The sequence below is a fragment of the Gallus gallus genome, chromosome Z (assembly GCF_016699485.2).
Source record: "Gallus gallus isolate bGalGal1 chromosome Z, bGalGal1.mat.broiler.GRCg7b, whole genome shotgun sequence".
NCBI classification, from domain to species: Eukaryota; Metazoa; Chordata; class Aves; order Galliformes; family Phasianidae; genus Gallus; species Gallus gallus.
Window position 1 is genome coordinate 38,375,365 of NC_052572.1, and position 25,846 is coordinate 38,401,210.

General features: G+C 40.4%; 1 protein-coding gene across 4 annotated transcripts in view; it reads right to left on the bottom strand.

The window, feature by feature from the left end:
* The window catches only part of GNA14 (G protein subunit alpha 14), a 64,385-nt gene extending 51,365 nt beyond the window's left edge, over nt 1-13,020 (bottom strand). For 3 of the 4 annotated variants that reach the window (XM_429163.7, XM_025144796.3, XM_025144797.3), the window contains exon 1: nt 12,860-13,020. In XM_429163.7, the coding sequence (XP_429163.3) occupies nt 12,860-12,980 (121 nt within the window). In that variant the 5' untranslated portion in view covers nt 12,981-13,020. Of the gene's footprint in view, nt 1-51; nt 1,012-12,859 lie in introns of those variants that run through there. The other variant, XM_040656589.1, reaches the window with a different exon arrangement.
* Nucleotides 13,021-25,846: the final 12,826 nt, after the last annotated feature.

Here is a 25,846-nt window from a genome sequence, read left to right on the forward strand (position 1 = left end):
TCACTGCTCCCCCTCATCTGTCAAACTGGTCATTTCATTGTAGAAACTTACCAGTTTAGGGAAGAAATGATTTCTCCTCAGTGAATTCACATGGACTATTCCTGTTGATTTTCTTCTCCACGTGCCTGGGAATTGTTTCTTGAAATAGGTATTCCAACACTTTTAGTTGCATCAAAAGATGAGAAGAACAAACTGTATGGACTGTCTTTTATGAACAGGCTCCCAGATAAAATATGAGCATATATCAGCCTCTTAATATTTTGCTTTCCTGTGGCTGTTATATTAAACTTAGCATAGGTGGATGGAACTTATTAAGGAGACAAAAAGAAAAATAAATCAACAGTCATAAAATGCTGCAATTTAAACCTCATAAGGAGAGGGCTATAACTCACCTTTAGAAGTTATAATTTGCACTGAATAAAAATACAGCTTCCAGATCCATAGAGACACTTACGACCACACATAACAAGCTAATAATGACTATTTTCAAAATGCATTTCCAAAGTCCTCGTGATCCAGTTATAGTGTCCTAATCCAAAACCAGAAGCAAAAGGTAGATAGTTGAAGAGCAATTTAAGAGACAAAATAAATTTGGTAAAGATTACTCCAGCAATCATTTGCCAAGGAGGCAGATATAGTTAAATGGGTGACGGTTCTAAAAAGAACAGCAACAGAAGAATATTCAGTTTAAGAAAAATTGGTCTGCAAAACATCACACTAGTACTAAAATCAAAGACAGGAGGTTTCTGCTGCTTCTAAGCAGCCTGAATGATGGTTATTTTATTTATTCAAAGCAGTCTTGATTGGAGTTTCAGAATACTTCTACTGCTGCCGAAAGTTTTTTTGACAATAATAAACAATTCTTGAATTAACTATATTTGTAATACAGGATCATGAAAAAATATCCACGTGTCTCCCTGAACCACAGACAAACACAGGTGAAGCTGTTTCTTGAAATGATTTTACAGAGAAAAGATCAAGAAAATATGCATTTTTCTACAAAATACAGCCACACATGCAATTATAGAGAAGGCTCAGGGGCGACCTTATCACTCTCTATAACTACCTGCAGAGAGGTTGTAGTGAGCTGGGGGTCGGCCTCTTCTCTCATGTAACTAGTGATAGGACTAGAGGGAATGGTCTCAAGTTGTGCCAGGGGAGATTCAGGTTGGATGTTAGGAAATACTACTTCTTTAAAAGAGTGGTCAGGCACTGGAATGGGCTGCCCAGGGATGTGGTGGAGTCACCAGACCTGGAGGTGTTCAAGGAACATTTAGACATTGTGTTGAGGGACATGGATTAGTGAGAACTATTGGTGATAGTTGGATAGTTGGAGTAGATGATCTTGTAGGTCATTCCCAACCTTGGTGATTCTATGATTTTATGGTTCTATGATACTCCTAGCAGTACTAAAACAGATACTAGTTGGACATTGTACTCTAAGTCCGAAGTACACTCAGTACAGTGGAAGCCATTGCACTGTTAGGATAAAATTAATTTACTAATTTCAAAGTATCATAAAATATCTCATCCAGTTGATGGGGACCCACAAGGGTCATCAAGTTCAACACCTGGCTCCACACAGCACCAACCAGAATGTAACTACAGCAACTATTACCAGCAGAAAAGTGTTGAAGTCCAAAACATTCTAGAAAACAGTAACTTCAATTGGAGTCACACGGCAGTATACTTGTTCACAAACAATATTTTCTGAAAAATTTGGGAATAGTCAAACTGTGTTCTAATCTATTGCATAGCAGTAAAGTCTAGACTTCTGCAATTACACTACCATATGTTCTTTCTGTGAAATGCACACAGAATCACCACATGATCTCCCTACCTCATCCAGTTTCATTGCTTATAATTCAGGAACATTTGAATTAAGAGTTGAAACATGCTGCTGGAATAACGTGCCACCATTCCCTCATCATTTTCTTCATACTTCTATCAATTCTAAGTACACTAGAACTACTGTCTTGCAGTTAATGTCCGTAAATCTACTTACACTGAAAACTCGGAAGTATGAAATGCAATATAAAGACTACAAATGCTAAACATGTTCATTTGTTCAAGCTATGTTTCACAGAGTACAAGCTATTTTTTTTCACATAGCCAAAACAAAAACTTGTGTAGCATGCAACTCCCAGAATTTCCTTTGTCTACATCCCCTGTGCCTCAACTGTTATTTTTGAACATCTAGGTATTAAAAACAGTAAGCTTATGAGGTCGGAGGGATTTAAAGTAGGAGAGGTAACTAAATTAAACATCGGTAAAGTCAGTAATGATAAAAAAGTAAAGCACAAAGAAACAACAGTGCAAAATGAGACAACACCAAATTTAAAACTAAATATTTGTATTTTTTCACAGGTAAGTATATCTACAAGAACAAATTTCTGTAGAGCAGAATTTGAAAGAACTAAATAGCATGCTTTCTACCAATGACAGTAACGGGCTATTTTGTGTCAAAATGGAATACAATTTTGTAAGAAATTGCTGCCCTTTAAAAACATAACCATGTAATTCGTAACTTGGCAGAATTTTATTTCTGTTTTTTAGCACACATTTAAGTAAAGTTGTTCTCTTGAGATGACCTTAAGAACTTACATGCCATTTTCAGAAAGCTCTCATGTCATAGGAATATTCAAATTACCCTAAGTTTCTTTGGGCCTACTGCAGTTATTCAGACAACAGATTTCTATACCTGCTAGAACTGCTCACCTCCTCTCTTTGGACTTCCAGCATGTAAATAATTTAAAAACAAGTGCAGAGGTTTGAAATCTCACTGACCCATACCATAACAAGAGAGTGTTCCTCTATAAATACACTGCCATCTCAGGATTTTACATGGCTGCAGTTCTTTTGAGTGTAATATCAAGTGAAAACTTTCAACAAAATAAACTTTGGGTTCATATTCAGTTTTCATATCAAGTTGTGAGGGAGAAAAGGCAAAACTGCAGTACACATATACATAGCTGAGGTCTGGCAGCTATACAGTACAAGGCTGGTATGGACTCTTCACAAAAACAGGTCTGCAAGCTTTCTATTTTCAGATCCATAATGTTGGCATTTAACAATTTCAATTAGTAATTAGAATCCCCTATGTGCCTGACCAGTGAGGGCCTTCTGCTGAGGCCTCAGTGCCATGAAAGGTGCTTCCTAATTAAAAATACAGGCTGACACACACCTTTAAGACTGCAAAGTAAAAACGAAACAAAGAGTGAAGCATAAAAGCTTCCTGCCTGGAGAAGGAATGTCAAGCTTTTATATGAAACACATTTCCATTTCAAATACAGAGCTAGAAACTGTGAAACAGATATTTCCTAAGGGCTAAATGAATAGTTTAGCCATTCCTATGAAAGAAAATATAACAGGCTGGGAACTTATTTGCTTTTAAAATATATTTATGATTATGGGTGAACACTCAGCACAATTACCTCAGAAATATTTGAGTAAAAAAAAAAAGTATTTAGTTGTAATTTACTTTCACATTTTGTGCACAGATTTTTATTTACTTGAAGCATTTTGTTTCTCATTTAATTTTTTATACAGTGGCTATTGACAGATATTTCCAAGATACTCTGCATGAATCATAGAACCATAGAATAGCTTAGGTTTGAAGGGATCTTAAAAATCACACAGAGAGTTCCAACTCTCTGCTGTGGGCAGAGCTGCCCCCCACCAGCTCAGGCTGCACAGGGCCGCCTCCAACCTGGCCTTGAACAGCTCCAGGAATGGGACATCCACTGCTTCTTTGGGCAGCTGTGCCAACGCCTCACTGCTCGTATGAAGCCCTAATGCTTTTCAGCAAAAGATGGGCACGAGTACAAGCATAACGGAAAACAATCCTATTAGACTTATAATGAAACAAACAACACATTAGAGTTATGTAATACATCTGGAAACCCTTTTTTTTTTTTTTTTTTTTCATTTGAATGCCATTTTCCAAGAATTGCTTCCTCCATGAACTACCTTCAGTGCAACATAACAAATGAAGGCAATCTTTACCTCCAATAAGCTGGCTCAGCTCTAGGTCAATACAGAAATTAAAAAAGGTCTCACTGTGATTCCAGTACTTCACTTGCAGAGATGATTATCTAACACTGGGGAGCATTATTACTGGGGAATACAACAGAACTTCAGTGTTAAATAGCTCAATCTATTACTGAAGTCTAATTAAATCAACAGGCACTACAAACAGACTCATTTTTTCTTCAAAGGTAGGAAAACTGTCTGAAAAAAAGCAGCTCTAAGCTCACTGCAACTTCCTGACATACATAATCACATCAGAATTCCACAGTGATCAGAGAAGACACCCATAAAGAACAACAGTGTTGCTATGCACGAAGACTGTGGAAAGGTCTCCTTACCTGTGCTACTCCTCTTGCTACACTATGTGCTGAGAGCTCTGTCTGCAGAGAGAGAATCAGTGCTGAAAAGCCTGAAAGTAGGCAAATACGCAATATGGTAGACAGCATCATCTCCCACATGTTCAATCACAAGATTTTTGCTTCTAGTTAAATGGAAAACATGGGAGGCGTTTCCAAATAGCAGCAACTCATTCACACTAAATCTGCAGAACTTCACACCTATTACAGTTTTTTTTTCATAAGTACAGGCTTGGGCCAGTACAATTTCTGGCAAATTTAAGTGTAAATAGATTTTAAACAGTTTAATTTTAGTTCCATTTTAAATATAGATATATTTCAATCACCACTACTGCCAGACAGTAAAGCCGACTCTCTCCAGCCACCAAGAAAATGAAAGTAGCAAATTACTTCTAGGCAGAGTATTCTCCTCTTTATAGTAAAACAAATAAATAAATAAAAACACAACTATTTAGAGAACATTAATCTTCCCAGTGTTACTTCATATGATAGCTCAATTAGAAGGGCATAAATATTTGATTATGTACAAATTTGAACTGTTCAGTCAACTGGAAAAGGTCACCTTCCTAAGAGCACATTGGAGAAAACAGCAGCAAAATCACATCTGAAGAAGTTTTCCTTCGTGTGTTGATTTTTGCTTGCAAGCATGCATGCCTAATTTGTACTTGAGCTTAAAGGGTCTCAAATTTGGCTTTTCTAAAATTATACTTAAGAGAAACTAGATTCTAAGTGCAGGATCAAAATTTGTTCCCTTTTGCCTACTTTTTCAGTCACACAAAAAGTAGCTTAACTGAAACATGAACATCACCGTGACAAACAGAACACAGCAAACTGAACAAGTCATCTTTTTGCCACTTACTTAGCTTCTTTTCACACTGCTTTTCATAATACTTGCTTTAAGTTGAAAGCTTTCAGTGGAGAGGGCTCCCACCCTCTGCTGTGCTTTCAACTTCCAGTTCAGTAAGAAAACTGCAAATGGAAGTGACAGAAAATTCATTTCAGAGTTTTTCATGCTGTAATTTTCATTCTGGGTTAACTACACAATGGAAACTCAAATGCTGAAGGAATTCTAATATAATTCTTTCATTCTAATCTAAACTCAGATTTTACAGCTTTTTCATAGCAGGATGCCATAAGCCATCACCTTCATTTTTCAACTGTATCTTACAGTATGTTTAGCTCTGACATTTCAAACTGCTTACCACAGACACTAGTGGAAGAATTCAGAAGATATAACAGGTCAGACAAAAAGTACTGACTATTAACCCTAACTATCTTCTAAAGAAAGAATATGAGATCCAGTCAACAGCCAAACATCAAGTAATGAATGTATCTGAGAAGTAGAAGAGGGCAAGGGTAGCAGCTGATGCTCTGCTAGGCATACTGAAATACTGCAAATAAAGTTGTACCTGCAAAATTTTCATCTATATTCACACAGCATTTTAAATATATGACAGAGTTGAGGCCAGGCACAGAAAAAAGCACTCGGATACAAGAGAGCTCACAGGCTGCTTGCTTAACACGAAGTTTAAAAGAAGTAGCCTAAAAATTTTGTGAGCTACTGTTAAGTTTCAGGAATTAAGTAATAGAGAGAATGGAAATTTCAATGATAAAAGTTCATTGGACCTTATTTTATTTTATTTTATCTTATTTTATTTTATTTGTTATTTCATTTCATTTTTCTATCTGCTTATCAAAGGAATCTTCCATCACAGCCCTGTAAAATTACAAGCTAGATCACTTTACTGACTGCAAATAGGAAAGTACTTGGGTAACATGGTAGATCCCTGTTAATTACCAGTAGTTCCTTTCCTCTGATTTCCATGCATTTTATTGTGATTTGATTTTAATTTTAGACCCATATTTTACTTGCTTGAATCTAATGTAAACTTTTGTTTTAGCATGTTGAAAATAGCAACACACACAACATTAAATCCTACCAGCTAAGTCAACCATCCAGAACAACCTCCTAGAAGCCTGTTTCATGTGCCCTTTTCCAATGTTTACATTTATATACAATTGTACTAACAAGAGATTTAAGGACTCATAAGGTATCTTACCATCAGAAAAATTACATCTATGTCCCTTGGAAAAAATGGACATCCAAATGAGTTCTGATTCCTTTTTGATGCTTGTGAATGAAGCTACGTGCCTGGATGACTATCCAAACTAAAGAGACTAAATACTTACACACGGTACATTTACCAAACCAGGACATGGCAAATGCAATCTTAAATGCTTTGAAGGTTCATCTTAAACAAGAAGTTTTGAACCAACAATTTGTACAATACTACTTACACAGAATTAACCAACTTGAATTCTTTAGTGGAGGAAATTCACATTACACTATTTATTAAACTCACTCTTAAGTAAAACCAGTTTCAGCAATTCTAATTTTGCCTTGCATATTATGCTACTATTCTCTTTAGAAACAAGACAGCTAGTTGGGACAAAATGGGGAAAAAAAGTCAATTATTTTCCTCCGCGACAGCAGTTCATAGGAGAAAAACAACAACAAAAGAAAGGAAAAAAAAGAAAAAGCCTGCGTTTTCTCTCTTATTCTGTTTTGATATTTTCTTCAAGGCACATGTAGAATGAAGATTAGGTATCTCACAAAATAATGCAGCGCCAAAAAAAAAAAAAAATACCATAATGGTTAAAAGTAAGACATAACTTTACAAAAATTCTTCACTCCTCTCAGTGTTGATTGCCTTTCTGGGACCATGCAATTAAGAAACATTCTCAACAGATCGTGTCTTCCACTCCTCACTCCACATCTCTCTCCTTCCAAACCAACACAAGGGTTTTTTTAATCAGGTAATACAGAATCAAAGGAAACAAAGCTCTGTAATCTTTTTTCCTCCACAAAATACCCTTCTTGTTCATTGCATATAACATTTGCTAGTTATCTAGGAACTGTTATGCCTTTGAACTATTTTTTTTTAAATATTCTTTCATGTTCTGATAGTGATGGCATCAGGCCATCACTAGATATATTCCTCCATATATATATACACAAGATGTATTCCTCCAAAGTGAAGCATAGAGCATAGCAGAGTAGAAAAATAACTGGTGTTTTCAATGCCCAGTGAAGGCAGAAAAAGTTTTTCATGCAAAGCATTAGCATTTAGTAATTCTTCTGCTGCACTCTCAAGCAAAGGAATGGTATTTTCAGGTATTATTTCAAACATTCATGATCACTTAATGAAATGTGTTGTTTTATTCTAAGAGCATAAAAGCTTTTTTAATCCCCATGTACGTGGGGAGAATTCATGAATTATCATTCGATATCTTCAACAGAAGTTCCTCAAAAATAAAATTCAATTTAACCAAAATTAGTCCTCGCAACACGTAACAATGGACAAAGACCTGAGCAAAGGTTTCAGATAGTCACAGTAAACTAGACAGCTGTCTTTATCACTCGGGATGTTTATCCGGGGAACTGTTACCTTCAGCCCTACGCAATCACATTCTCAGTATTAAAGCACATTGAGTTTTCTCTGGTCTGAAGAGGGGTGCCACCTTAATCCAGCTACCTGAAATGTGATTCAGAAATATTCAAGAAGATGCATTTGTACACTGACAGAGCTACTCTTAGATATCCACACATGATCACTGGACTTTATTTTTCACAATGCAAATCAGCCACACACAACTCAAACAGCTGATAAATATTCTACAACTGCTCTCAATAACGAAGCTTGTGGATGGGGCCCTCAGTGACCTGAGGTTGTCGATGGCAACCCTGCCCACAGCAGGAGGGTTGGAACTAGATGATCAAATCTTTGCCATCCTGTGATTCCATGAATTATTTGCCCAGGTTAGCTTCTAAAGAAAAGAATTATGTTGTTTATTCTCAGAAACTGTAGTACACAATCAGAATTTCGAGCGATAACAAGCACTTGTTCATGCATCAGCTTTCTCTAGAGTCAAATTTTCAACTTCTTTGGTTGCAAATCACTAAAAGAAAATCACTGAATCACAGTTTGAGTTGGAAGGGACACTTGGAGGCCGTCTAGTCCAACTCCTGCAATGAACAGGGACACCTACAGCTAAATCGGATTGCTCAGAGCCCCATCCAGTCTATCCTTGAGTGTCCCCAAAGACAAGGCATCCACTACATCTCTGGACAACCTGTTCCAGTGCCTCACCACCCTCACTGTAAAAAACTTCTTCCCTATATCCAATATAAATATCCCCTCTTTAAGTTTGAAATCATTTCCCCTTGTCCAGTCACAACAAATCCTACTAAAGCCTGTTCCCTTACTTCTTATAGCCCCCTTTAGATATTGAGAGGCTGCTACCAAAACACCTCAGAGCTTTCTGTTCTCCAGGCTGAACAGCCTCAGCTTTCTCAGCCAGTCCTCCTAGGAGAGATGTTTCGTCCCTTAGACCATTTCTGTGGCCCTGCTCTGGATGCACTCCAACAGGTCTATGTCTCTCCTGTACTGAGGACTCCGCATCTGGATGCAGTACTCCAGGTGAGACCTCACCAGCACAGAGTAGAGGGGCAGGATCACCTCCCTCCACCCGCTGGACATGCTTCTTTTGATGCAGTCCAGGATTTATGCTAAATGCTCGATTTTGCCTCTTATTTTAAATTCAGATGAGAAGATGTTGATATCAGAGCAGTTCATGCAGTCTGGCAGTATAAATTACCAAGTACAAGGACAGCTCTGCTAAGGATGTGGTGAGATAGACTTAATCACCACTAGATTGAGTATTTCTATATGACTTTCTACCTCATGTAAATTTGAATAATTTCATCACAGAGAAGTTCCTTATTCCTATACCATCACTCAAAAATAGCCAATTTTAACGCATTTGTAAATATCAGCCAAGTGTTCTCCAGGGCTGTGGAAAAAAGAAAAAAATTAACTGTGATGATAAATCTAGAACTTTCCTATAGTGAAAAAGTTAAATTTCTGCTTTCTGTAGAAATTCAATTATTTCTTTTAGGAAAACAGAAGGCCCAAGGTGATTTTGTGCTGCTGCTATGAATGTCACCAAGTGCTTTATCTACCTGTACAGAAGTTCCTGTTTAGTACAGTACCTTTCCTTCCAGACACCCAATTGCAAGAAAAAACCTCAAACTAGACTGATTCATACCAAGTTGCATCTGAATTTGCTTAGAAACTCCTTCTTTTGTTCATTTTAAAGTAACAGGGAAGCCAGATCTCACAGAAAGATTCTGTTACATGCTTAGACTGGGATTTCTCCCAGGGCTTCTCATATTCAGAAGCCAGTCAAAATCTGTTCTCTCTGCATGTACCTTTTGTATATTTCTCTGAGAAAATGCACAAATCAGTGCTGGTTCTTGACTACCTCAAGAGCTCCAAAATGAATTATTCAGTCTTAAGTGTCATGATTTCTTCAGTTAGCATTTGTTTGAAATAGGAAGATTCCTAAACAACTACAGCAGTACACAATAGCAATGACAGATACCTCTAGAACTTTCATTAAGGCTTTGTTTTCTGTTCTTTATCCATGCCAAAGAATGGTCGAAAATAAGTGAGGGGGAAAAAAAATTGTGATTCACCCATGTGATACAATCACTGTAAACATTTCCAGATGCTTCCAGAAAAGAAAGACCTATCTCAGATGTGCAATACTCTTTCAGTGAAATCTGTCATGGCATTGCTGGCTGGGAGATTTTTCTGCTTCCAAACAGAAGTCAACGTACTGCCAGTCAACAATCTTTGAAACAGCCCCCAGACACATCTCTTCTCATCAAGAACTAATGACTCTGCCTGTCCAGCACGACCCTCTCCACGCCTGGCCCCATTGTGACAATGTAAGAAAATCCACTTGAGGTGGCCACGAGGAGCCTTCTGAAGGACCAACTGCACGAACCCCCACCATTTACAGTACGCTGCTTAGATATGCTCATAAGCAGCACTATCTTCCTCATGCATAGAGACTTTTCATCAAAGGTTCATTTGCAATGACAGTTTAAGTATTCCTTTTATAAACTGTGTACTTCAGTAAGCTTTCTGGACAAGAATATATCATCTCTCCTCTAAGGCATAAAGTCGTTTTTCAGCAAATGTGCACCCTTCCTCCAGCAACAAACCTCTTCAATCACTAATTTTTACTGGGATCTTTTTGTTATCAGAAGTGCACCTATTGCTATCAGATAAGAGTGAGAATTTTTCATATCCTAATCTGATACAGACAGCAAAGCTTTGTAATGCTGACTGTGGTATTAAGACACATACTTGGGAACCCATAATGCTGCCTTCAGGCAGGTCCGTTCTGTAAGTGGACTCAGTGCTACGGAGCAAGATGAGTTCCTTCCAAAGTCTGCTCTCCTGCTCAAGAAGAGAAGCCTGGAGCAGAGGAGCAGAGCAGGAAGAGGTAGGAAACAGATGTTTGTGGGCTATAATAAAAACCAGCGTGTGAAAAAATAAAATCTAAAATAAAATAAAATATATAATAAAATATAAAATAAAATATAAAATAAAATAAAATAAAAACTGCCATTCCCCAGTACATTTCTCAACAAGAACTAAGCTTTGAAAGTATATTACAACCCCCTTTATTAGCACGCTGCTGTCATGCACACACTTGGGCACAGTGAAGAAGAAAATGTTGTTTATGTGCTTCATCTTGTCAGACAGATGACTGAATAGGGATGTAAGAGGTATGCATAACCAAGAGACATGAAGAAGACTGGGAAGGCACTGGTAGTATTTGCCTCTTTCCATAGAAGATCAGTCATAGAAGATCCTGAGTTGGAAGGGGTCCATATGGATCATTGAGCCCAGCTCCTGGCTCCACACAGGACCAACCAGAAGTCAGACCCAGTGTCTGAGAGCGTTGTGCAAACTCTCCTTCAAGTCCAAGAGCTCCGGGCAGTGCTCACTGCTCTGGGCAGCCTGTTCCATGCCCACCACCCTCTGGTGCAGAACCTGTCCCTAACCTCTCCCTGACCCTCCTCCTCCAAGTAAGAGGAAATGAAAAACAAATGGAAGAATTTTCTCACACAAAGCACAGGTAAAATGAACATCTTCTGCCAGAAAGTGCAGTAGATGGCCAAAAATGTTAGATAAGCTCATGGAAGAAGAATACACTGAGAGCTACTAAAAGCTCAGGAACTTCATGTGGCTCAGGAAGCTTCTGAGACTGAAAGAGGTGGATGCTAAGAGTACCAGTTACTGGAAGGAGAGAAGTTATTTTATGCCTTTCTCACTCTTGAAGAACTGCTTTCAGAAGACAGAACATTGTAGGATTAACAGCAATCCTACAGAATAACATGATTTTTTCCTTTTCCTGTAAAAGAAATAAGGTACTGCTATATTTGGCAGACAGTAAGATAATCACTAACTTTTCACTGAAAGGAACCACACACTTCAAATTAGGTTTTCTAACAAATACATAAAGTATCTGTCCAAGTATGGTTACACTGATATTCTACAAAAAAAATATATATCAAAATAACCAGCATAAATGAATCAGCTGTGTTACATACATACATTCCAGGCTCCAGAGCCAAGCCCCTCCACACTGCTCACCCCTTCAGGACACACCACGCTGCCCTGCTCGCCAAAGGGCATCAACCCTGCCAGCAACCTCACTTCATCCCACCACAAAGGCATGCAAACACCTCTAGACGCAGCAGCACCCCTGGTTTTGCCTCCCAGTTCTGTCTTTGCCGTAACTCTTATTACACTGAGAATCTGGCACACCTTGTTCAAAGATCCAACAAATTACGCTGCTGTTTCCTGCACGACTTTCAAGTGGAGAAGCCAACTAATGAAAAATTCTTCCAGCTGTTGGGTGAATCATACGACATTTGCAGCTGTCCACTGCTGCATGTAGTGGCAGAATGTGTGTCTTACAGTGATTTCAACTGGAGAAAACACAAATGAAGTGCATTTTTGTTCACGTTTGGGGGTGTATTTTTTGTTACTCTGAGGCTCTTCAAAACCAACTTGACCACGCACACCGGTGTTTCTGGTTAAAAGGGCAGAATTATACAGAAAAAAAAAAACTCCCTCTGTGCTTTGAGTTAGTGTGATATCCCAAATGCAAGAAGAGGAAGAAGTCTGAAACTGGTAAGCACTGCGATGCCTGCGCCGTGTGCTGGCAGAATGAGAACTGGAAAGAAAGCCACTCACAGACTCTGCAGACACTCCCAACAAACAGGAGTTTGGTAGCTGAACCCTACTCCTTTTAAATATTCAAAACACTTATCAGACTTCCCCGAAGACCTGGCAGAAAACAAGCAGACATCTGCTCCGACGGCTGCGTCAGCCAACCGCACACCTCCAGGCCGGCAACCTGAGACGGCCAGCCAGGCACGTGGCACTGCGGTACGTCAGCGCGTGGGGTTTCCTTTTGGCACCGCCCGTCCCACGGCCGCACGGCTCGGTGACGCGCTCCGGGGGCGGCCGCCTCCCGCTCCGGACTGCGCTGCCCGCGGGCGCCCCGCGCCGTGCCCGCCGCCCCGCGCCGAGCCGAGCCGCACTCACCCAGCAGCAGCAGCTTCAGCTCCCGCCGCGCGTCCCTCTTGTCGCGGCGCAGCTGCCGCTCGATCTCCGCGCTGATGCGCTGCGATTCTTTCTCGTCGGCCGACAGGCAGCGGCCGGCCATGGCCCGCCGGCGGCAGGTGCCTCCGCCCGCTCAGTGCTGCGGGAGCCGGGCGGGACGGGGCCGGAGGAGGCGCCGGGGGAACGGTGTCCGTCCCTCTGCTGGCGGTACCTCTGCCTTCGGGCCAGGGTGGGAGCTGGTAGCGGGTTAGGGACTGTCCCTCTGCTCGACTGGGCACGCCGTTTTTGTTTTGAGGGGTTGTGCAGTCAGCTGTACCTCGCTCCCTGCCGAACCTTGCGTTTGGCTTACAGATACCAGCCCGTGTTTTGTATGGACCGCTGCCTCGGGAGGTCCTTACGTCCAGAAATTTACTTGCCGTACCTCCCCGCCCCCCCGAGCCCCGGCAGCGGCAATTAGCGGCACTGTCCCCAGGGCGTCCGCCTCTGAACGTGGAAAACACCACTGAGCGCAGGACAGCTGTCATCGGCCCCTCGAAGGACGCGGAGCTGCAGGACAGCTTCTGGGCTACGGCCGTACCAGGGAGAGAGCGGCAGCGCCGAGCGCCGGCACCGCGCTGTGCTGGGGCGCATCCCAGGGGGACACCCCGTGAGTCCAGGAGCTCTTCTCAGCTCGGCTCCTTCCTTCTGCCTTGCAGGATGCTCTCACCTTGTAACGCTGTGTCACAGTGCTCCTCCCAGGCTTGGGAGACTCATGCACGCGTTCGCAGACAGTGGAGAGCGTGATATTTATGACCTTCTTGATACACACGATATCATACCTATGGTATATTATAACCGACCCTTTTACTCTATTAAAGGTCTGCACAATCAATATTTGTTTTTTAAATCTCTTTTTAAGTTGGTCACGGGTAGATTTGCCTGGTTAGTTGTGGGATTTTTTTTTTTTTGCAGGGAGGAAGTATCAGTGAGGAATAAATGTTTACTGCACAAAAGCCAAACCTCTGGTTTATAGTAACATTGATTACACGTGGAAATTGTGCCGCTGAAGACACCTTTCTTTCTGCGCTTCGATGTGCTTGCTTTTTGAAAGTCTCCTTTGATTCTGATGCATGACTCCGTTTTTCTCCTGTCATGTTCCTTCCCTGCTAGTTTACTCGTTGTGGCTTACCCCACAGTGACTCTTGAGCCTTCAGATGGATTTGATAAAGAGCAGCAAGGTTCTGGCTCAGAGTCCATGCAACCATGACAGGGGAAACCACATGGAAATGGGAAGATAAAGAAATATTTAAACGAGTTGAATATTAAACTGGTTGATTTGCTGACTTCTTCACCACAGGCAGTTACGTGTATCCATATTGTGAATGTAAAATATTTTTAAAACAAACCTCGCTGTTCCCAGGCCTGTACAACATTCTCACCTCGCCAGTCACACGGGTGGGAGCAAGCGGTTGTGAAGAAGTTGCTTCATAACTTGAAAGCTAGATATTTCTCAGGTATTTTTTTAGCGTAACCAACTCTTCAAGATGCCTTCCCAACACAAGAAGCAGTGCGGGCAGCTCTTGGAGGAGTCGGGGCCTTCTGAGTCCATTGATAGCGGAGTTGTTTTGCAAACATGGCTGTTCTCCAAATAATGTCACTCACTGCTAAACAGGTAAACATTTGCCTTGTGTAGTAGCATTTGACGAGCGGCACACAGAGTGTGAGATAAGTGTCAGAATTAAGGTTTCTTGGCAAAAGACAGAGAGGTGCACACAATAGTACAGCTCCCACTGCCCAGACAACTTCGAAGATTCAGATCCTGTCCCTGTTCCCGCATTATGGTTGGCTTTCCAAGGGAAATACGGAGTGTGTGCAATCCACATTTACATTTGAATATCTCTGATATGTCATTTCTCTAAAGCAAAAAAATAGACATCTACAGAAGAATTTTCAGGGTTGTACCAGGTAAGCTTTTCTTCGTGGCTCCACCTAAGTATCTCAGCCCACTTCTTTATGAAGCATCAAAATCTTTCCCTTCCCCAAGAGGAAAGGTTCCAAATTCTCCCATCAGTGGTTCTTCAGTATCAGCAAAATAGAAGCACTATGATATCACAGCCGTAGGCAGGGAAAAGGCAGGGAGAGGAAAAGGGAAGCCATGCAGGTTCCTGTCCCTTATATTGGGCTGGGTTTCAACTGCAGGTGTTTCCGTACCATAGCACTGCCTGGTGCCATACAGTTTCCCAGAGAGTGTGGATTTCCTCATCCATACATTTTTTACTGGTTAGGCTGAAGAGCTCTTCCTGACATTATGCTGTATTTCGTCTACTTCTCCACCAAAGAACAAGTTAGTGCAGGAAGTTATTTAAGCAACTTATTCCTTGAACTAGCATTTATTTATGTAACATACTTAGGCTTTCTCCTAATCATCAGTGTTCTTTTGTCTGCTAAATTGTTGCTATTCGGAACAAACTAGTGCTGCTTGCCCTTTGATTATCCTGTAGCTGAGCAGTAGGTCTGTGTAGATTATAATAATGCCGTTGATAATTTCTGCTGAGCTCCTGGAGGCTTTGTTTATACAAAACGCTGCTGTGTCTCTCAGCACAGTTGGACAGAAATATAAACACCACAGAACCTGGCAGCCACTCCTGTCTGTAGCAGCCTCCAGAGGCTTTATCATGATTTACATGCAAAGAGGCTGTACAGAGTGTAAGGTGTAGTGATGTTTTGTAGACCTGTAGTAAGTACCCAGTGATACTAACCATTAACTCGTACGGCTAATCTACCATTAACCAGAGGTGCCCACTTCCACAGAAGCAACACGTTAAAACTCCGAAGAAGAGTTTTAATGCTTGGCATACAATGGCTGCCAAAAGCCATTGGCTGCCAAAAACTAAAGGATCAGTAAGAGATGTATTGTCACACAGTATTTCTGAGGAGATCAGGCGAGATTTCAGAAGCAGGATTCAGTTCTGAATCTGCGTTGGTTACAGTAAACACCAGTGGTGAAACCGTGCCCTCTGTTAAACAAAGCATGTGTTTTGCTAAGGGTAACTTGAGATTCTTTCAAAAATCTGGTGTGATTTAAAAATGCTTCAGCTCCAACTTCTGCATATAAGGAAAAGACTGGATATGAGGAAGAAGTTTTTTACAGTGAGGGTGGTGAGGCACTGGAACAGGTTGCCCAGAGAGGTGATGGATGCCCCATCCCTGGAGAACTTTGAGGTCAGGCTGGGTGGGGCTCTGAGAACCAAACTGAGCTGGAGGTGTCCCTTTCAACTCAAATGACTTTGTAATTCTATGTAATTCCTCTTTTCTTTTTACAGAAAAAAAAAAAAAAAAAGGTGTGTTTGTATGCAGTTGAGAAGAGGTGTTTCAAATCACTCTTTTTTCTTAAAGTGAAGTTGTATTCTGTTTGACCTTGTGAAGGACAGCCTGAAGTATCTTGTAAAAAAAATCCTAAACCAGACACAGGGATTGGAACCTCCATCTTTCTTTCACTAAAAAGACAAAAGAAAAAAAAAGTAATGCTCCATAACAACCAGGAAGAGACTATGTGTTGTGGTTTGGGTGGAGGTAGGAACCTGAAGAACAGCCGCAGAAGAATGAACTACTGCTGTTTCATAAACCTATGTTGTGTTGTGTGCTCTACACAATAACAACTGGCTGAATAAGAAAGGGAATTGAATGCAGGAGTGTGTGAGACAGATCACACTTCAGAAAAACCATGAGCAGAAATGATCAGTGTAGGTGCAGTGAGGGAAGATACTTCATTTTTGCCACTTTTAAAGCCTTTTTTTCCAATATCTGGAAGTTGTCTTTTGTGTAATGTTCATATAGAGAGAGAACTTCAAAGCTGAATGCCTGATGCAAATAATATTTCAGTTTTAATCCTTATTTATGTATACGGTGATCCTTCTACTCCTAGCTAAGGCTGTATTCCTAGATACGTGAGCAAGAGGGATATTAGAAGAGCCTTGTCATTCACTCAAGAAGTACTGAAGAATAAGGAATCTGCTGTTGTAGGCACTCATGGTCATTTTAACCTGTGAAAAATGGATAAAGGATTTTTATTTGGTAGTGGTTTATGTCCACTTTTCTGAGGAGTAAACAGTCATACAAGATACAGAGATTTAACGAGAAGCAGACTCATCTCTCGTTATGCACATATCAAAATTGGGAGATTAAAATAAACTCAATGCTCTAACGATCATGTGGCTTTCTCTTTAGGTGGGTGGTTGAGTTTCTGTTTGTTTTGTTATTTTACACAGTGATAAAGTTTCAGTCCAGCTGACTTCTTTATTTTCTTTGGCACTTTGTGTACTTTGTGCATTTCACTGCTTTGGAACTCACAGTAGCTGTGCTCCTTAAAAGGAATAGACTCAGAGAAGCCTTCTTTCTGGCCCAAACAAGTCTGACAGGTTTAATGATCCCAAACACTGGTGAGGTGAAAAATATCCCAGATTCAACTGTCCTCCAAGCACGTGTTATTTACTGTGCTCTTGCTCTACAATGCTAATGCCTGGATTGAAGGACACCAATTAAATTAGCACTTAGAAAGTGAACAATTAATTGGATAAAATCACAAAACAATTAAAAGGGAAATGTGGTCCTGGCAGTGTGTACTTTGAAAACAAGCTCAGGTTTCCTTCTGACTGATGTCTGAGAGTTATCATCGACAAATCTTGCTGATTTCATTGTATGGTAGACTAACGTTGTATTTGCAATGTGAGTTTATACCCTAAAACAGTAAGCAAGGAAAAAAAGCAGTGAAAGCCAAAGAAAACTGTTAATGTAACAAATATTGTGAGAGGGATCAAAGAGGAAAATGAGTGAATGGTGAAGCAAAGGAATTGTCAGATAATCATTTTCATATAGAGGAAGGATGAAAGAAAGAATTCTCTCTTAAATTCTAAAGATTTACCATGTGCAGAAATTTTCTTGAGTAACTCCACATGTATGTGCTCTTATTAGAGTTATTAATGTGTTTTGAGGTGGTGATAAATAACTTCAGGTTCAAAGAGAGACGTAGGAACATACTGGCTCAGGAGATGTTTTGGAAAAAATAAATGTTTCAGTTGCTGGCAGATACTGTAAAGTTTTGCATTTTTATTTTATCTTCTATCATGTAGTCTAAACTTCACTAGCACTGAGGCATCACCAGAGCTGGTTTGGATGAACTGTTTTCACTCTCACAGCTCCACTGCTCCACTGGCCCTATCAGAAAGGGAGGAGAGCCACAATCCATTTGCACAATGTTGTACAGTCGTACTATGGCAGAGCTGGGATTGAAAGACCGATGGTATCACTTCTACTCCTGCTCTTCAGTTTAACACTGAAGCCCTCAGTAACATTCAGGCAAATCCTTCTGAAAATTTATCATGGTGTTTACTTGTGCTGACTGATGGCAGCATTCCATTAATAAAACTGCATTAGATAATGCACCACAGCCACACTGTTCCAATCTTCTGGTGTTTCTCTGGAACTTCATGATGTATTAAAACAAAACAAAATCTCCTTTGAACTTCTGGCAGTAAGTTATCTGGGCTTGATTTAGTTTCTGCTCAGTATTATTCACCATTATCTCTAGATACTAACAGATTAGAATGTGTTCAATCACACCTCCCAGATCTGTCACGCCAGTTTCATCATTTCTTCATCCTCATGTTTTAACATTTCAGTAAATCCACATTGGCTTAGCAACATTGCTAAGGTATTCTGTTCCCAGTACACTTTGACCTATCTGTCTTTTTAGTGCCCACTTATTCTTAAAGCAGTAGTTATTTAACTTTCCCTTTATCATTTTGGATACTTCCTACCTTTTTTTCTGTATTTTTTCCCTTTCCCTAATGACTAAATCAAGATAAAGTTTTTGCCAAATTTTCTTAGTACTATTTCTTTTTTTAAATTTAATAAATCTCTTAAAAAATCCCTCTTCTTATACTACACTGTGCTTATTCTTCTTGCAGAACTTACTCATAATTTTCCCAGATTCGTGAATTGGCAGTTTTGAAGTGTCAGGTACACGGAGTATTTCCAGGAACACTCCTCTTTTTGACCATAATAGTTGTTGATTTGAATTACTGGTTCCTTGCAGTAACTGGCTTCAGGTCAGGTAATGACTAATCTTTTTCACCATAACTCATTTTTTTAAAAGACTGCCTCAGGTTTTGTGCAAAAAATTTGTTTTAAAAGCTCCTGTATGTAATTGTTTAACAAATTGATGTTTTTTTCTGGTTAGGTTCGTATTCTCCAAAACAAAAATTTCTAACACAGTACAGGCAGGAATAATTAAAAGTACTTAGGAGTAATTAGTTGCATTCTCATTTAATTCAGTAGTTCACAATATTCTTCCTCTCTCCTTTTCTAATCCTACCAGCTTTAGCTTTTTAGTTAATTCATTGGCTCACATGTATTTAATACCCTCAAAATTCTGAGTTACCAGGAACTAAATAATGAGAAAAGGTCTGTTTTACTCTGAATGCCAACCAGTCTGCTTATGCAGTCTTCCTAATGTAGTAGTTGTAGTCAACACAAAAATCACTGTTGGTATGTTTCAAGCCACATTAATGAAGAGACCTGAGATCTAGTGTTAAAACTTAGCTTTAAGTTTATGAATAAGGTTAATGGAGAGCACTCAAATGAGTCTTTTAGGGATAGCATAAATAGAGTCTGAATTGTTGAGTGATTTAATTTTGAGCAAAATCTAAGGTGTAGTTGAAAAAAGGGGTGGCCAGCAGGGAGAAGGAGGTGATTGTCCCCCTCTACTTGGCTCTTGTGAGGCCCCATCTGGAGTGCTGCGTCCAGGCCTGAGGAAGGACGTGGAGCTGTTGAAGCAGGTCCAGAGGAGGGCCACTAAGATGATCAGAGGGCTGAAGCACCTCTCCTGTGAAGAAAAGTTGAGGGAACTGTGCTTGTTTAGCTTGGAAAAGAGAAGGCTCCAGGAAGATCTCATCCCTGGATGAGGACTGTGGCCTTGAAGTACAATTATCTTGTGTAATAGGAAACAGTAGTGATGCTGATACAATGTCTCGGCAGGAATGCCAAGTCCTGTCAGTGGTGATTCATTTCAAGGTGAAAAAGGGCTCATTTAGCTAAAAAAAAAAAAAAAAAGTAACCAAATAAATAGATAGATATTCATCTGTTAGGGAACTGGATTATCAAAAGTGGCAGCCAAAGCTGGAGGAAAGTACCTACTATCAGACTGAGTGATGACTGACAAAATAACAGCAATGCCAAGTGATGCTAAGTTCTGCACATAACATTTTGAAATAGCTATGTACTATAGCTAATCGGATTAGTAGTGTAAGTAACAAGTAAAATAAATGTTAACCTTATTTAAGATGTTTTTTTCTTAAATGCAAATCTGATTAAAACAAGATCTGATTATGGCCATCACATGTTTCATCATGTTTCATAAGATAATAGAATAATATGCACAGTGGTTCTTCCTAGACATTTTTTTTTTACACCAATGATACAAAAGTCATTTTACAAATTGTGATCCTATCTGGGAAGAGACTCAAGGAAGCTCTGACACTACTCTGACAGTTACCACAGTACTCCTTTGAGTGTCTCAGACTAAATGCAGACATATATTTTGATAGTGAGATATAGACCAGAATCCTAGAATCATAGATTCATAGAATCACAGAATCACAGAAACATAGAATGGCTTAGGGTGGAAAGGACCTTAAAGATTATCCAGTTACAAACTCTTGCCATGGGCTGGTTGCCACCCACCAGCTCAGGCTGCTCAGGGCCCCCATCCAACCTGGCTTTGAATACTTCCAGGGATGGGGCACACACAGCTTCTCTGGGCAGCCTTTGACAGTTCCTCACCACCCTCTGAGTAAAGAATTTCTTCCTAACAGCTAACCTAAATCACCCCTCTTTTAATTTAAGGCATTCCTCCTTGTCCTATCATTATCAGACCATGTAAAAAGTCAGTCTCCCTTCTACCTGTAAGCTCCCTGGAAGTACAAGAAGGCTACAGTGAGGTCTCCCTGGAGCCTTCTCTTCTCCAAGCTAAACAAGCCTAGTTCTCTCACTCTGTCTTCATAGGAGAGGTGCTCCAGCCCTCTGATCATCTTAGTGGTCCTCCTCTGGACCTGCTTCAACAGCTCCACAACCTTTCTGTACTGGAGGAAAACGTATATGTTGTTGGAAATAAAATTTAAAAGATATCACCCTCAGTAAGTTTGCAGATGACAGCAAGTTGGGAAGAAGTGTTGATCTGCCTGGCTGTAAAAAGGCCCTACTGAGGGATCTGGACAGGCTGGATAGCTGGGCTGAAGCCAATGAGATGAAGTGCAACAAGACCAAGTGCCAGGTCCTACACTTTCCCTCAACAATCCCAGGCAATGCTACAGGCGTGGGGAAGAGTGGCTGGAAGACTGTGTAGAGGAAATAGATTTGGGGGTATTGGTCAGTGCTTGGCTGAACATGAGCCAGCAGTGTGCTCAGGTGTCCAAGAAGGCCAATGGCATCCTAGTTTATATCAGAAATAGCGTTGCCTGCAGGAGCAGGGAAATGATCATCTCTTTGCACTCAGCCCTGGTGAGGCTGCATTATGATTACTGTGTTCGGTTTTGGGCCCCTCACTACAAGAAAGATACTGAGGCCCTGGAGTGTGTTCAGAGAAGGGCAGTGGAGCTGGTGAGGGGTCTGGAGCACAGGCCTTAGGAGGACTGGCTGAGGGAGTGGGGATCATTTTGTCTGGAGGAGATTCAGGGAGACCTTATTGCTCTCTACAACTACCTGAAAGGAGGTTGTGGTGAGCTGGAGGTCGGCCTCTTCTCCCACGTAACCAGAGACAGGACTTAGAGGGAATGGCCTCAAGTTGTGTCAGGGGAGATTTAGGTTGGATGCTAGGAAATACTTCCCTGAGAGAGTGGTTAGGCTCTGGAACGGGCTTTCCAGGGAGGTGATGGAGTCCTGAAGGTGTTCAAGAAATGTTTAGATGTTGTACTGAGGGACATGGGTTAGTGGGAAATACCGGTGATGGGTGGATGGTTGTACTGGATGATCTTGTGGACATTTTTCAACCTTAGAGATTCTATGATTCTATATGTAATCAGAATAAATTCAGAAGAATATGCTAGTATCTCCTTAATTTCTTTGTGACCCCTAGTAGAAGTGTTTATTCAGAAAAAAAAAAATATTTTCAATATTATACAAAAATTGTTCAGTACAGAGAACAGAAAATCTGTACTTATCAAAAACAGTCTGAAGTCTAGCCATGAAAATGTGCTGCTTGTTTTGCCCGTGTTTCCCACCTAGAAGCTCAAATCTGCTGCTCAGTGAACTTCATCATCGAGTTCCTGCTAACGATCTCCACAATGCAGTTTACGGGTGTGCTGTTGTGTTTATTAATGCAGTTCCTGCTCTGTCCTGGGTTTGACATGTCCAGACAAGAACATAATGGAATGGGTGAAAAATTGGCTGACAGGTCAGGGTTTAATAGTAAATGGCGTTACCACTGGCTGGCAGCCAGTCACTTGTGGGGTTCCCATGGGCTCTGCTTTATGGCCAGTACTCTTTCATGACTTCATCAATGATTTGGACACAGGATTTGAAAGCGTACCAAGTTTGCAGCTGACACTAAATTTAGAGGAGCATTTGACTCCTTCAAGGGTAGTGAAGCCTTGCAGAGAGATCTTGGCAAGTTAGAAGGTTGGAAAATCAACAACCAGACGATGTTCAACAAGGACAAGTCTCAGATTCTGCAGCTGAGAGAGGACAATTCTGAATCTGTGTACAGAGTGGGGGAAGAGAGGTTGGAATGCAGCTCCATGGAAAGGGTTCTGGGATCTCTGGCTGATGGCAAGTTGAACATGAGCCAGCAGTGTGCCCTGGCAGCCCAGTGGGTCTGCAGGAAAACTAGGAAGGAACTTTCGGAAGAGTAGGAAGTGAGAGGGCAAGGAGAAATGTTTTTAAACTGAAAGAGGGTAGATTTAGACTTAATAATAGGAAGAAATTCTTTACTGTGAGCGTGGCAAGACACTGGAACAGGTTACCCAGAGAAGTTGTGGGTGCCCCCTCCCTGGAAGCATTCAAGGCCAGGCTGGGTGGGGCTTTGAGCAGCCTGGTCTAGTGGGAGGTTCCTGCCTATAGCAGGGAGTTGGAACTACATGATCTTGAAGGTCCCTTCCAACCCAAACCGTTCTATGATTCTATGATTTTATTGCCTGTATTGTGTGTGTACTAAGTTATTAGACTCCTTAGTTATTTCTGAAATTTTTTTTTAGTTTTTTTTTTTTTTAAATGAAAATGAGAAGGAGAGGGAGAGAGAATGAAGAAGGTATCTGTTGTGAAGAAATTCTGCTCCACTATAAGAGCAGCAGAGCTACTCTTGCTCTGCATCATATGCAAAGAATTCCTGCTAAACTTTTTACCCTTGGGGACCTTGGGTTCACAGCTAGCACAGAAGGTCACAGTGACAGCAGTATATCACGTAGGAATTTCCAAGTAGTTGCTAGCATTGTAAATCATGCTACATGGGCTTGAGCCAGTCTACTCAAGATAGACTTCCATCACTACGGATATCTCTGCTTTCCTCACACTAATGCTTCAGCCTCTGTGACTTACAGTACATGAACTAGCAAGTAATGAAGAAATTTCAGAGAAATTTCAGGTGATCAGCACTAAAAAAATCCTCCTCTAAGGAGAAAGTTTCTTTTTCATTGCCTCTGTGAAGTTCACCAGGACAAGAAATAAATCTATTTTCATTCTATGCAGTTAGCAATGGATTGAGCACAGAATTATTGAAAGGAAAAGCTAAATGAATATGAATAGATTGCAGAAAATGAAGTCTACAGCAATGAAACTTGCATGCCATTGCATTCAATTTCTGAAATACGAGACCTCTGTTTTCACCTGCTGTGCAATAAAAAAATAAATAGAGGATATTCTTGTGGGTCTCTATAACAGCATATCCAGACACTACGTGCTGGAGAGCTGTAGGAACTTATTTGCCTTCCATTTCTATAGCCGAGCATACAAGAACCTCTTACATAATTAATAATTAAGATCCTCTACTAGATTGCAGCAGCCATTTTCTAATGTTTAGACAAAGTAGTTGATTTATGCATATTTTGAAGGTCTACTGGTGAAACCAGTTTCACTTATTTGACCCGCAATGCAAGATTTGCCGTCCATGCCTTGCAGCATTAAATTATTCCTCTGTTGCACTTTCAAGGCACCGTTTCAAGCACTCTCAGCTATTGCATCTCTTACTGAACTCTTAAACAGGAAAGCAATGAGTAAATAGCTGCTAACATGCACTACTTTGGGATTTTGGTTGTTTTGTTTGTTTGTTTGTTTGTTGTATGTTTGTTTGTTTTGTGACAAATTAGATGATAATGTTACAGAAATTTCTTAGAGAGAGTGTCAAAAGATCAGTAGGCAAGGGAAGTTATCACATTTGATTAAGTTAACAGTTGCCTAACAACTATACTCAGGCTGCTAATCTTACGTAAGGTCTATTAAAAAAAATGAAGTTCTAAAGGGCTGGAAGAAAAATCTTATTTACAGACTTCAGCGCTGCAGTTTCTTAACATAGAATAAATCAAGTCTTATCAATAACTGTGAAAACATCAATGTCTGTGCCTTCCATATTCTCCTGAGAAAAGGAGAAATTAAAATTTTGGTACACAACATTGTTCTGGCTTTCCAAAAGCAGCACTCAGAATAAAGCAAACGTTCTACCGCATGTGCTGACAAATTAACCTCTTGCACGCAGTAATCAAAACTGTGCGCACATTTAACTGACAGTTGTTAAGAGACTTCAAATATTTCACCTTGAGATAAATGGAATTTTATTTTTAGGGAGAGTGATTCCTCTTTATTGTAAATGTATAGAAGTGCAATATTATTTACTGTAAGTTACTGCATGCAAGTCATCCTTTTCTGTTAGCATCATATAAAGTAACCACATGTAATAGCTTATTTCTGCAGGAATACATTTGAACGTATTGTCAAAGTTAATGCATCTCTTCACTTGAGTGCCAGTCTGGTCATTGCATCAACCACCTCACAGAGGACTGTAGGAAAAAAAATGGATTTTCAGTGAGAAATACAATTCTCCAATGACAACGGGAAATGTCATATTAAAATAGGTAATTTTGGCCCACTTTGGCTCACATTATCCTACTGAGTCCTTCAGCTGTATTCTAAGTATAGTTTTGCTTTCTGCAATGTATGTCTAGAAGGTTAACTGGCTCTTCCACTGCCCATGGAAACTTTCTGAAGTTAGTCTTATTAGCAGTCTACCTTTAGTTTAGACAGGACAATCAATTCTGTGACCACTGTCAAAACTGAATCTGATACTTCATCCAACCTATTTTTGACAAAGAGGATAAAAGTAAGATACAGAAGAATAATCGGAACAAAATGGCAGGCGGAATGTGTAGCGAGCAAGAAGTGCAGGCCTTCCACTGTGTTATCCACACTTCTTCAGTTGTTCAGTATAAGCAGAGCAATTCACACCTAATTCTGAAGGATTAGAAAGTACTCCAGAAAGTACATACATAAATCAGTACTATGAAAATATTTTCTTTGGAAGGCAGAAAGCAATGAGTGTGATGGAGAAGTGGGAATGTGAGCGGAGAAGGAGCATCTTAGACAAGGCCTTGAATGCCACAAACTGCAACATGGCATTCTGAATATCTTAAGAAGGAATTTAATTCATTAGTTGTTTGCTGGGGACCGCTGAAAGCCTACTTCTTATACTTGCCTAACAGCAAGTATGACGTGTTGGCTTCAGTCTGACTCACAGTTGGGTTTTGACAGCATGTACAGAAGCATCTTAAATGGGAATAGATTACAGAGAGGTTTTCCTTCTCTTACCACATCTTTAATGTTCTTTTTCCTGGATGAAAATGCAATGAAGGGCTTTCAAAATGAGATCTTTCCCAACCAGAACAGCTAGTCACCCCTGGAGTGCATAAAATGAGTATGCTACTCACTGCTCATGTAAATTTCATGGTTAGG